The 13,941-nt window shown below is 28.0% G+C and overlaps 1 protein-coding gene across 1 annotated transcript in view; it reads right to left on the bottom strand.

Moving 5' to 3' along the window:
• Positions 1-12,717, bottom strand: part of LOC126739896 (chitin deacetylase 1) — a 30,632-nt gene extending 17,915 nt beyond the window's left edge. The window contains exons 1-2 of the mRNA XM_050445719.1: positions 12,507-12,717; positions 3,686-3,834 (exon numbers count right to left, since the gene is read on the bottom strand). Coding sequence (XP_050301676.1) covers positions 3,686-3,834; positions 12,507-12,561 — 204 coding nt within the window. The 5' untranslated portion in view covers positions 12,562-12,717. The remainder of the gene's footprint in view (positions 1-3,685; positions 3,835-12,506) is intronic.
• Between the last annotated feature and the right edge of the window lie 1,224 nt (positions 12,718-13,941).

Raw genomic sequence — 13,941 nt, 5'->3', positions numbered from 1 at the left:
GTTCATTTAGAAAATAGGCCCAAGCTGCTCTATAATAGTTGACTTGGCTGCATTAATTTTGCAATATCCATCTATACTATTATAAATTATAATGAATGCTACATGGTAAAGTCCAGTGCAATGATATATTAGAATGGTCACCCGTCAAAACACCAGCATTCCACCTGCCAAACAATGTCATCCACCTTCTATTTACATTGTTTAAGAAGTAAAATGCTGGTGTTTTGACGGGTGACCATTCTAATATATCGTTGCACTGGACTTTATTAGTGTTAGTATTGCACGGTATGCACATGACTTCGGGGACCGAGAAGACAAGAAGCATGTCTAAATTGCCAAGACAAGAGCATAACTCTTGTGTACTTGATCGAAGGATGTTTCGATTGAACCAACACTTTTTTTTAAGAAACGACCTTTTTTACGTATAATTCGATATTTTCACTTTGAAGTGCTGTTATTTTGTAATTTTTATATTTTGCAGAATCCTTTGATGAAGTACACAATTAACTCATCCGAAAATGAAATCAATTTGAGTTTTTGATTTTAGAAAACTTTACCAGATGGGAGTGCTATCACCAGCAACCTTGTTTCTGCAGAAGAGGTTTGGCAATTCGACCACATTACTTATTTTTGGTTTTTTTTTGATAATATGAAATTTTCTGACTATTTTATACAATAAATACCGGATTAATAAATACCACTGTTTTAAAATTAAAATCTTGAAGCCCGATTTTTCTCTGACTGCCTGTAACCACTAAGAGAGGGTTTTGTCTCAATTTACAAATGATAAAAAATGTTCTATGGGTGCTGGCTTTAGAATTTATAAATAATTAAACATTATTTTTTAAGAATTTCGGCACCTTCTATAAATATCTCGTTTAGTCGAAACTTTAAATATCCTGTAATTAATTATGTAACAAAATTAATGAAAAAATATGATTTTTAATGGTTGTAATAAAATAGGTATTAATCGTTTATTATACAACGCATTAATTTCAAATTAAATTCGCATTAAATAACACATTGCCTCGGGCGGACATACATAGAAATCAAAAGCTTATTTAATTTAAGTTTCTTTAAAGATTCAATATGTATAGAAGCCATAAGTATGTTTTATACTCATGCTTTATTATTAAAATATTTAGTAAGAATCGGATTTGGTTTATGTAGAATTTTATTTTTGTATTTTATAATGAAGGGCGTTCCGACCGAAGAGATTTTCGGGTTTTTGCCCAGGCTACTTTCAAAAATGATCAAATAGTAAAGCCGCAAGTTTTTTTTTCTCTAAGCTCTTCACTTTAACTAATTTTGATTTGTAATGTAATAATCTCCACTTTTCAGTTATTCTTCGGTTCTGTAGAGACAGAAAGGTATGATTCTTTTGTCTTAAGCTAAGTCATCACCGATTTTCCAGTTTGTTTTTTTTTTCTATTTTGATAAAATGTGACAAAACAAGAATTTTCTTGGACTCGCTTTATTTTGTTTAGAATATTACGAACACCAGCGTTTACGTCATTTGCCATAGCGTAAACTGAATCTCTGATTACAGTTCGTTTGATCAATAATGTTTTATAGATTGCTTCTCAGGATCTCAATGGGCATAAATATTAGTTGCACTTATTATTTAATTTTGTTGCGAGAAATTTGGATATTTTGTAAGAAATTCTTTATTTATTTCAAAGAAAAATAAGACGAGCTCAAGTTAGTACAAGAGGTAATACAAAGATGACTTTTTTCCATTTCCAAGTTTTTTGGCCTCTCATCACTCTGAGTGAAGCCCGAGAAATTCATTAGTACTGATAGTACTTCAGAATCTATTTACGCTTTACAGCTCGCTCAAGGACATGAAATCCAAGAGACAAGTTCCAGTGATTCATCATGAGTCTTATACAGGATGTTTTACACTTTGGTGCTAAGAATATTTAATTTTTAATTTTCTTAAAAATGATTTACGCCTTTGAATAGAGCTGAAAAGGCCAACATATCCAATAATTCTTTATAATTCGGCTTGCTTCAGTAGACTTATACTAATAAAATCATTTGGATGTTCAACCATTTTTGCTTTGGTGCACTATTCCAATATATCGAACTCATCAATTAATCAATCGTTTTATTAGGGAATGACGAATTTCTTTCTCAGGATCAAGGATCTAATCTCCAGTAACATTTTTTCATAGGTATTGCAGTTGTGCTGCAAGACAATATTTCATTTTGGTGTAACTTGACATAGGCAGGATAAAGGTTTTATTTTTTTACTCTAAAACCTTACATAGTCCAAAAAAAAGGCAATGAATTAAATTTGCTCGAATTCATTGAACACCTACGCTTAAACAAAAATGGCGTACCATATTTGTTTAAAAATTTCAATTAAAAGTTACATATAGATTTTAATTTGAATGGCAAAGATATATTTAATTTCTTTATCATTCATATCATTTACCGAAAATTAAACAATTATTGACCTTAAATATTATAATATTATTGATAATTGAATAAATATTATTAATATTAAAAATATTAATTTTGTCAACCTAATCGAAAATTCCCTTATTAGGAATACTAAAACATTGGAAAATTATTATAATTTTAAATTAAAATATAGATTTTGACTTTAATAAAAGTATTAACAAAATTCAAAAAACATTTTGTAAACTGTCAATTTTGTTAAAAAAAAATCCCTAATTGGTAAAACAAAAAAAAATCAATTATTGTAGTTTTAAATTAAAATGTAAATTTTAAATTTAATAAAAAACTATTAATTTTAATAAATTGAATTAAATTTTTATTCTTCTTAATTTCCTTTCCTTTACATGAAATTCAAAAATTAGCAATATTATGATAATTAAAAAAAAATGTTTACTGTAAATCTTGCTTAAAAAATACCTGTTTGAAAACAAAAAATCGGAAAAAATATTATTATAAATTCAAACATCATAAATCCTTATTTTAATAAAAAATCTTAAGACATTTAAAATTAAAATGAATACGAAATTAAAAAAAACCCTTAAATTAGAAAATATATTAGAAATTAAATAGAATTTTAATCTTGTGGGTTGGAATTATAATTAAAGTTTTAATTTAAATAGTACTTTTAAAAAATATTGAAAATAAAGTATTTCTGTCTTATAAATTAAATTTATGAAAATAAATAAAAGTAAATTAAGAAAATTATATTTAAACTAAATCAAAAAGTTAAAACGAAAGTAAAACTTCAGTGGCAATAAAAAAATTATAGGGGTGCGTACATTTTCGACATTTGCATTGAAGATAACATTGATTGTCATCACGAATAGATTTTGTAACATTTTAATTAAGGGATTACTTTACTTTCTTAGCTTTACGTTACTTAAACTATTTTGAAATACTATAGTTTAAAATTAAAAAACATAAATAAACAAAATAGTTTTTATTTTGCTGTTATATTTTATTTATTCCTTAAAAAAAAACATCTTTAAGGAATTATTCTACCAGAGACACGATCACGACTACCTAACAACAACAAATTGATTTTTTATGTTACTAGTATAGACACTACTACATTTATTTTTACTTAATTGGATATATAATCAGTAAACTTGTCCCACTAGCAGCAATTTACATCCTTTTAACTTTGAAGAAACGTGCCAAAAAGCTTTTAACCTCGAATAAGAAAACTCAATTTAGGTTTGACTTTTAAATGACTTACCGATGAAGTACATTGGATAACGTCACGACAGTTATCCCCCTCCCCGGCGACTAACCTGAACCATTCTCCAGCATCTTTGTCTTTACACAGTTCAGCTTCGAAGCTGTCTTCTTTCTTTGGTGTTTCTTCGCTTGTTGCCTGTTGCGCTACTATAAGAAAATATAAAAAAAAAATTATAACTTATTTTTAAACACAAGATTACTTTGAAAGCACTACGCATATTTAACCTTAATAACCTTTCGTGTGCGAATTTTATATTCATGCTTCCTATATAATTTGGTTTTAAAACTGGCATAAAAAATAACTTTTTAATTATGCTTCTATGGTGGAATGAAAGTATTTTCTATTTTAAATATATTGGTAATATCTAGAAAAGAAGAACTATAGTCAGGCAATAGAGAAGTAAAATATGAATTGTTAAAGTAACATGGGACATATTAATTATTTAATTTCCTATATGCAAAACTTTTTTAAAAAATAACTGAATTGCAAAAAACTATCAAACGATAATTTATAAATTAAAAAAAGAGTAAAATGAATATATTTTGTAAATCATAATCATCTTGATATAGTAAATTCAAAAACTTGGATGCATAACTTTAATAGATACAAGTAGTACTAATTTGATTTTATAGAATTGATATAGGACATCTTTTTTACTATTTTATTTCCATTAAGTAAATATTACTATGATCTTAAGTTATATAAGATGAATAAAAAAAAACTCATCTTCGAGGAAATTATACAAGTAGAATAAAATATCAATTTAGAAAAAAAGTGAACTAAGCACGTTTTTTTATATATGACAATTTACGAAGAAAAACGTTATATTTATAATTCCCTTGATAAAATAAATTCATTTGCGAAACTTTAATGGATACGGTAAGTATTAGTTAAATTTTTATAAAATTGGTATAGGAATATTTTTGAAATTAATTTTTTACCGTCTAGTACATATTATTGTGAGCCTTAGTAAAAGGTTTATATATGTAAGAATTATTTGTATAAAATCACTCAACTTATAGAAAATTATCAAACACAAATATGTATAAAATTGAATACAAAAAATTAAAAGTGACCTAAATATTTTTTGCATATAAATATTTGCGAAAAAAACGTTTTATTTAAAATAAAATAAATTGGAAATCTTATATGCATAACTTTATTGGGTACAATTAATATTTGATTAATTTTAATAGTATAAAGTCGACAAAAAAAAATTATTTCAATATATTTTTGCTCTTTATTATGTATTAATATAAGCTTAAGGAATTCCTTCATGTATGCAAAAATTATTTAAGAAATTACCTTAACTCTTAGGAAACTTTAAAACGTTGATATAAAAATAAAGAAAAATAAATAAAGTTGAACTGAATACCTTTTGTGTTCAAAATTTTTAATTTTTTTTTAAATATTTGCAAAAGCATTTTGTCCATAATACTCCCTATAATAAAATAAATTCAGGAAACTGGGATGCACAACTTAAATGGATATAATCAGTGATTGTTTTATTTTTCTAAAATAAGAATGGACAAATTTAATTTATAACAATTTGCTTAAATTCAAATGCAAACTGCAAATCTAAATACTAAAATATATTATTTAAATGGATAAAATATATATTATTTTATTGGATAATACAATATTCTCTTATTATTTTCCTGATCTTATATTTTATTTTATTTATTTAATCAGGAGATTCGTCCAATAAATTAAAATAATAAAATTAAGTACAAATTTGGAGCAAACATTAGTTACAAAGTAACTACCTACATTAATAATATTACAGAGGAAAAGCGATAAAGTAAATAAAAAGTCTTTATCACATGCTTTACAGTATTACCACAATACATTATCTTTACGAAAATGTAATACCAACTTAATCAATATTTTTCAGGGAGCACTCCTAATTACACTCACAGATGACTTGTAAGCCATCCTGAAGTGATAGGAAGAAAATTGGCTAATTTAGAGGATCTTAAAATGAATAAGTTTAAACTCAAATTAATTAGTGCTCCTATTATAGGGTTGATTAACAGTTTCAAAATAAAAGATTAAAAGCTTATTTATGCTTTTGGAACAGTAACTCTTATGGAAGCCAACAGTAGGAGACTATCGAGTAGAGAGTTAATAACTTTAAAAAATATTTTCTAAATCAGCTTCTTCCCATCTAGCCTTTATAGGGTGCAGAGAAAAGCGCTCATAAATAGTTCCATACTTATAAAGAAACCCCTCAAGAGGCATAATATCAAACTTAAAGGCCATAAAACGTGAAACTTTATTTGAACCTATTCAATTGTGTGAATATGAGTCGTATAAGCAGGATTCCATACAGACGAACAGTACTCAATAATAGGTCTAACATCCTTAGAGCCTTAGATATTATTTTACCAATGTATTACCAAAAGATAGTAAGCGATCAACTATAAATCCTAAGTTCACAATAGAGGGCATTCTACTCAATGAGCAGTTATTAATTTTATAGACGAAAATCAAATTGTTTTTCCTCTTTGAGAAACAGAGAAAATGGCACTTGAATGTATTTAATTTCATATCATTACATTGACAACACAGCCGTAGTCTTTCGAAATCAGCCTGTAGGCGTTGGCAGTCATGACACAGACATAAAGCACTTAAGGTCATCAGCAAAACAAAGAAATCTTGAGTAAAGAAAATACTTAGAAATGTCGTTAATAGAGACATCAAATAAAAGAAGACCTATATGAGAGCCCTGGGGGTACAATGTTTTCTTTAGATATGAAATGGTGTATCCCTATTATTTGAGCAGGATCTTTATGATAACTCTGAATCCACATCAATATACTACCAGCAGCTTCCAATTTCTGAATTAAAATAGTATGATTGGCCGTGTTGAAGGCCTTAGGGAAGTTGGTATATATTGCGTCAAACTCAAAAACTTCCGATCGAAAACTTCCGACAGATCATCAACATATGTTAGCAAATAAATATCAGTAGATTTTCCTTTAAGGAACCCATATGGTGACAATTTATTTTAAATAATTAAAAAATGGTGCTAAAGTTACATACGGGCATATAATTCGTAATATCTCCTCTGTTTCCAGATTTCTATATTAGAGTTAAATACTTGACCTTCCATGATTTAGGAAATATTCCAGTTGACAATAATCCATTGAAAAATATGTAGATATTAAAAAAATATAAGACTGAGACACTGTAATAAAGTTAGAAGTACTTTATCAAAACGAGGGTCCTTATATGTTTTTAACTTTATGATCTATTCGTATATAGAAGAAATCGTAATTTTTTAATCAGCAAAAGAAACTGGGCCAATAGATACATTTCAGGTGTATTCAAAATAGTATCAATACTATAAACAGACTTAAAATATTTTGCAAAAAGGCTGGGCAGGACCCAAGTTACAGTGATAATATATATATAAAAATTAGCGCTTTTTTACCGTTGCACCTTTTAAAACTAGCATTTTTTAATTTCAATTACTTTAAATCTTACCTAAGACCCCATATTTATCCTTTATTCTTTTATTATGTTTAGGTTTCAAATCTTCAATTCCAATTGAGGATCAAACCTAATTCAAATTTTGACTAACTTTATCATCTCAATATTAATCCTAACAGCTTTCAGTTCCCTTCTGTAATCACAATTCAATCATATTTAATATCAGTTACTTAAGTATTTAAAACCACTGAAAGTCCTTCTGTTTAACGTCTTTTTGAAGTAGTTTGGTATTAGTCCTAGATACAGTATTTCTAGCATTATCAGATATAAAGATTTCTCTTAAATTTTTTGAAATTGTCCAGGCACCTTCCTGTATATTCAGCAGTACAAGTCGAAAACATAAATTCCAAAGAAGTATTTGGAACTTGTTTAAATTATTTAATTGTTCGAATTCTGTTTATTTTTACAAACACTGACTTCACTCACTGGAAATTACTACATGAGTTTTGACAAATGGATCTCTCCCAAAATTTTAGCCTGTTCCAATCAATTTTAAAAAATTAACAGTGCTTAAAAACATTTTCTGCATTTATAGCATCCTAATCTCTATTCAACTATTGTAGTTCTTATATATTTTCTATTTCAATAGAAGTTTTCATCTGGTATGTCAATATTAATAGTTCTCCTTTAATTTATTATCTCCATTATCTTTATTTATTAAAAATACATGACTTTTGACGAATTGATCCCTCCCAAACTGTTTATCTTTTTAAACCAATCAAAAAAAAATTATTAAGGCTGGAAGAAATTTTGAGCAATTATTGCATCGCAATATTAATCTATATTCTTTCGTTAGAATTCTTTCATATTTATTATTTCAATATCAGTGGCTTTAATATACAAAGTAACCTTAAGAAGTTTTCTTTTCTTAACTTTTCTTAACCAACTCGGCAGCTTTTAATTCCAGTTTATCATTAGACCTCAATATTAGTGGATTTATTTAGCAACATTTAACGCTTCACATTGTTTTGATATTCTTTGTGTTAATTTTAGTATAATATATAACCTAAATTTTTAAAGTCGACATAGATTATGGATACATGAATTATGGATAGGAGATAAGTTGTTACTAGTTGGCACATCTGGATTATTGCCATAAATAGTAGTCCAAGAACGTAGGTTCAATTGTAAAATTAAAAGAAAATTTAAATTTTTTTAGTACTTGCACACCTGGACTATGTTGTTAAATATATTTGTAAAAATATATTGTTACTATTGGATTTTTTTCTACTGCTACGCCTGGACTATAACTAAAGAAAGAAATAATCCGAAGGCAAAAGTTTAATTATTTGTTAATTATTGGAAGGTTACTTTATAGACATTATTACATTTTTAGTAGTACAAGTACTGCTAGACTATAAGATTATAGACTAAGGATAAAAGTATTAGGTTTATTCCATTAATGGATTTTCACTCTTGGCACGTTTGAACTATGAGTTTTCGGTATTTTTAGAAATTATTTCCAGATAAAACCAATGAAGATTTCTTTTTATAAAGTGTTCGGAATAAGATTTATGTCATGAATTCTAACCAATCTCAAAACCAGCTTAAGAATCTATATTCTACAGTCTTTGGTTAGTCAGATTTTTTCTTAATATTTCATCTTTTTCGTTTTCTCTTTTTTTGCTTTCCTTCGTATCTTCTTTTATTGAATCTCATTTTATTGATTACCCAGTTATATACTGACCTCTGTCTAAGCCAATATAACACATCAATTTTATTATAGCAAACTCTTGCTTCTTCACTGATCGTCATTGTGCTTTTCTTCATCATAAACAAAGCTCTTATAAGCAATACTCAGTTAACGTTTGATCCTTCTAAATCAACAATATTCTTCTAAGCTTTATCAAGGATTATTTCTTGACAGTTTTAATCGCCAATAAAAAAGATATGAGAAACTTTCAATTTTTCATAAAAAAATTAATTAATTAATCGGTTCAAGGATGAAGTAACCTTTAATTTTAATTAGTGAAAGCACTAATATTTTCTATCTAGAAATCAATTTTAATTGCATGCAAATTTTATCCTTAACCACCTTGCCAAGTTTCCTAAATTAAGGATCGGTATCATTAAAAATAAATAAAATTGAAACACAAAGAAACATGTAAATCAGCAAGTAATAAGCATTTAATGGAAAATGAAATTTCTTGAACAAAGGCTAGTAAATTCAATTTAATTAAATAATTTGCATACGTGGATGGGTTCTGTTGCATTTACTATACGCTCTTGACATTTTTAAGTCTATTAATAACTAAAATTTCTTTTTAAGCTCACAATTACAAAGGTAATTGCAAACATTTTCAAATGATAATTTAGACTCTCGTAACCTTCACTTTTCTACGTTAAAATAAAATTTCATTTTAAAATCGTCAAAACGATTTTAGCACCGTCTCTTAGTAGAATTTTGTTTGTTTATTACTTTCTATAAATTTAAGAACAAACCAGTAGCTTGTACCAGTTCTTTTTTGCCTTCTGGTGGGATTTGCTTAATCAGTTATAAGAGGTCTGCTTTCGCTTTTATTCGTGTTCTTGAATTATTGATTGTGAATGATTACGTAAAAATATACCCGGTGTATCACTTATAATATTAAATGTTATTACGAGTAACAAATTGCACGTTACTCCTTCTATTCTAAAGGTTCGGTACGTAATTTTATTCATGAATTAGTGCATTTATTATGAACGTTTTTCCACACCCTTAAATTCTTAAATGCTAATGGCTTTATAACATGATTAATTGAGCAATAAAAAACGCATATTATTGTAATAAAATGTTGTTTTTATCAAGGCCATTGACCATCCTAGAGAGTTTTTTTTGTTAAGAAATACTTTCAGTTTATTGTAGTTTATAGTAGATGTTAGAAAGGAAATCCAGTGCTCAATACATAGTGCAAACACAGTCGTAGCTAAGTAAATCGACCAGGTAAAGTTCAACCAAAGATATACAATACAATAGTGATCACTGTGGTCTTGTATGAGTGCGAGACGTAGACCAAGCCTATTGGAGAAGAAGAAAGGCTATTCTCATTCGAGAATAAATTTTAAGGAAAATATGTGCAACTGCATAAGATCTAATAACAATCTAGTGACGGAAAGGCATATGTGGTAAAGTAAGGGAACTGACAGAACTAAACAGCCATGAATTACTAGCACAATAAGATTCAGAAAACTAATAAGGATATTGTGACCGTTTATAGAGACGTAAGAAGGCTGACAGGACGACCTAGACAAAAGTGAATAGATAATGTGGAGAGTAACGTTAATATAATAAAAATACAAAATTGAAAAGAAGTAGCGAGAGATAGGACTAGATGGAGCTAAAACGCTTAAAGTATTGCTTGGCCATGTTAATTTATTTTTCATATTTCAAAAGATGTCAAGAGTAAGTACATAAAAAGTGACCACCCTGTACATCTAGGAGTGTTACCTAAGAATACAAGTATACTATAAATATACATAATTTTTATTGCCAAATTTAGAAAACTTAAAGAAATGGTAATCCTGTCCATTAAAGTTATGCTGAAGAATAATGTAGAATGCATTAAGTGGAAAAATATGAGAAAATGAAAAGCAAATGAGGAAACTAAAAATAAAATAAATTAAATGTTGATTGAAGGTCGTGTTTTCTTGAATCACCTAAACATTAAAAAAATTAAAAGGATAGAAAGAAGTTAAAAGTTTGAAATCACGTGAAATTCCTGAGTCATATATTAAATTAATCAAAAATACCGAAGAATAGGAGAAAATACTGAAAGATTAAAAATTTTAAAAGATCTTTTATATTAAGAGTATGATCTACCTGATTGATAAGTATTGCATAGATAGAAATGAATACATTTATTTATAGTGTAAACATTAAATGGAACTATTTAATTTTAAGATCAAATTTTTCGAACTTCATTAAATTCAGCATTAGTATCCCTCTATATTCTATGTTCTATAGGCAAAACAATTTATCCCTGCAATAAATTCAAAAATTCATCCTGACAGACATTAAAATAATGTTGAGTGCTTGGAAGCAAATTTAAAAAGATCCTTAATTTTTGGTTGACCGATTTTTGTTATTTTAAAACAATATTTTAAATGCCTGGAATAAGATGAAAATTTGTATTGAATTCTTGAATGACGCCAAATTCCTGGAGGAAAATTTAAAAACAGCCTTAATTTTATTGATAAGATCCTAAATTGCTAAGCATTTTATAGAAATAAATAAATAAAGTTATTTTAAGTATAAACATTTAAGGAAACTATTTAATGTTATAGACAAACGTGTTGAATTTTATATTTTGTTAAAGTTCATCATCATGGTACCACTATAGTCTTTATTGAGCAGAAATGGAAATAATAAATTATATTAGGCGACATTATTAATGCCTGGAATAAAATAAAAATTCCTTTTCCATTCCTGGAAGAAAAGTTACGTCAAATGCCTGGAAGAAAATTTGAAAAGGCTCTATATACTACTGATAGTCTTTTATTGATATATGCTGTATAGAAATAAATAAATAGACTTATTTTAAGTGTAAAAATTAAAAAAAAGTACTTAGTTCTATAGGTAAACCTTTTGAATTTCGTTAAATTCATCATTCGGTCCTGGAATTAAATAAAAAATTCTTTTCCATTCCTGGAAGACATAATAACGTCTAATGACTGAAAGAATGTAAAGAGATCCTAAGATTTAATTATAGTCCTTGATTGATGAAAACTTAGACAAGAATAAATTATTACGGTTATTTTAAGTGTAAACGTTTAAGGAAACTATTTAATTCTATAAGCATGTATGAGTTATTGTAGGCAATATTTTAAGTGCCTCGAGTAAAATAAAAAATTCTTATGTATTTCTGAAAGACGTCAATTGCCTGAAAGTTAGTCCTTGAGGAAAGTGTTTAATTTTAGAGGCAAAAAAAATCAGGGCACCTCTATATTTGGACAAAAATGATAATAGTTATTAAAAAAAAAAATGTAATTGAATAAAAACACTTTTTTAGAAGAATGCCTGGAAAATTCGAAAAAATATTTCCAGACCCTGGAAAACCAAAACTTAGGAAATTAATTTATTTCAAGTTTAAACTTTATAGACAAACATTTCGTACTACTATGTTCTTTATTGAAATTGGAAATAAAAGGTTATATTAGGATCAAGCCATAAATTTTTGTGATGTGCTTAAGAAAACTTGACTTTTCAAGCCAAAACTACCAACATATGTGTTTTTCTTTATTTTTTAAAATTTTAAAACCAAAAAATAAAAAAAAACCTAAGACCTCATGCATTTACGGTTACCACATTGAATCGTTTTGGTTACGGGTACTTCATGGTACTTACCGGCACAAGCACAAAGCGTACACAGGAAAATGAGCGCGTGTTGTAATCGCGCCATGGTCACTTAAGAACTAACCAAAACCACTACTTTAACCACCTATCGGCGAACTGCGCGAAATGACAGAAGGAATGTAAACTCGCTTTCAGCTTTTATACTAGACCTAAATTAAGACCACCATCAAGCGACGTCACTCGTACTGTAGTCGAAGAAATATTGGTACCGCGAGTACCGCGTAAGAGCTTTTCAGTACCTAGAGACTGGCGTTTCCTGTGCAGGTTCGTCTGGGGGTGGGGGTAGTTTTGGTTAATGAGCTGTAGATTAAGCCTAAGTGGATTTGGAGGATTATTGGCGGATTGTTGATTATAATAATGACTTGTAAAATGCTTAAAATATTTCTTAGGAAATTGTAAAATGTATCGAAGTACCCAACGATATGGAAATATTGAAAGGTGATTATAACAAAACTAAGGATTTGGTCTTCATTTTGAAATTTAAGTTAGTCATTTAGAAAGACATTTAAAAAGAATAAACCAAAACGTTTTAAGTCAATTTGGTGAACAGGCGGAGTTTGGAAATATTTTGTGTTGCCAGAGTGTGGACCATAAGGTGGATTTTTTAAACAATTATATTCTGACCATTTTTGATGTTTTGGCTCTTGTTAAAACCGTGAAAATAAAAAGACAAAAACCGCCCTGGTTAACAGACAATATAGCATTAATGATAATGTTGAAAGAAAATATATACAGTCGCTACAAAAAATCTGGAAATGCCAATTATAGGGATTATTAGAAACAGTTGCGCAATTCAACGATATAGCAATTAACCACGAGAAGAAGACTTATTTAGAATACTACACACATCTTCAAAAAAATCAAATCTGGAAACGGCTAAAGCAGTTAAATATTCTAAGTAACTGGAAAACTCCTCAGTTGCCAGAAAACTTAAACAAACCAATGGAATTTAATACCTTTTTTTGCAATTTTCTGGAAAAAATACACTGCCAGATCCAGAACTGTTACATTTTTATAAATAGAATAAAAAAACTGTTTTTTCCCGAATTATTTGCTTTTGAAACAGTCACTGTAGATAAAGTAAAGTACCATTTATTGGCCGTTGAGTCTTTTGCAGTAGAACCAGCTTTAATTAATATCCAGATGATAAAAATGTGCTCTCCGAAAGTTTTGCCTTTTTGTTTGTCATATGATTAATTCATGCATTCTTGAAAATATCTTTGCCACTGCTTGAAAAATTGCCAAAGTAAAACCGTTATCAAAAAAAGGAAATACAGTTGAATGGTTTACGCCCGGTCAGCATATTATCATGTTTATCAAAAATTTTAGAGTGGTAAATGGATAAACAAATTAGACAACATGTAAACAAATTTAATATTCTGCCAGAACATGAGTCAGGTTTTAGGCCTGGGAATAGCTGCGCAAT

The sequence above is a fragment of the Anthonomus grandis genome, chromosome 8, assembly GCF_022605725.1.
Source record: "Anthonomus grandis grandis chromosome 8, icAntGran1.3, whole genome shotgun sequence".
NCBI classification, from domain to species: Eukaryota; Metazoa; Arthropoda; class Insecta; order Coleoptera; family Curculionidae; genus Anthonomus; species Anthonomus grandis.
This window is presented reverse-complemented; position numbering and strand designations above follow the sequence as displayed.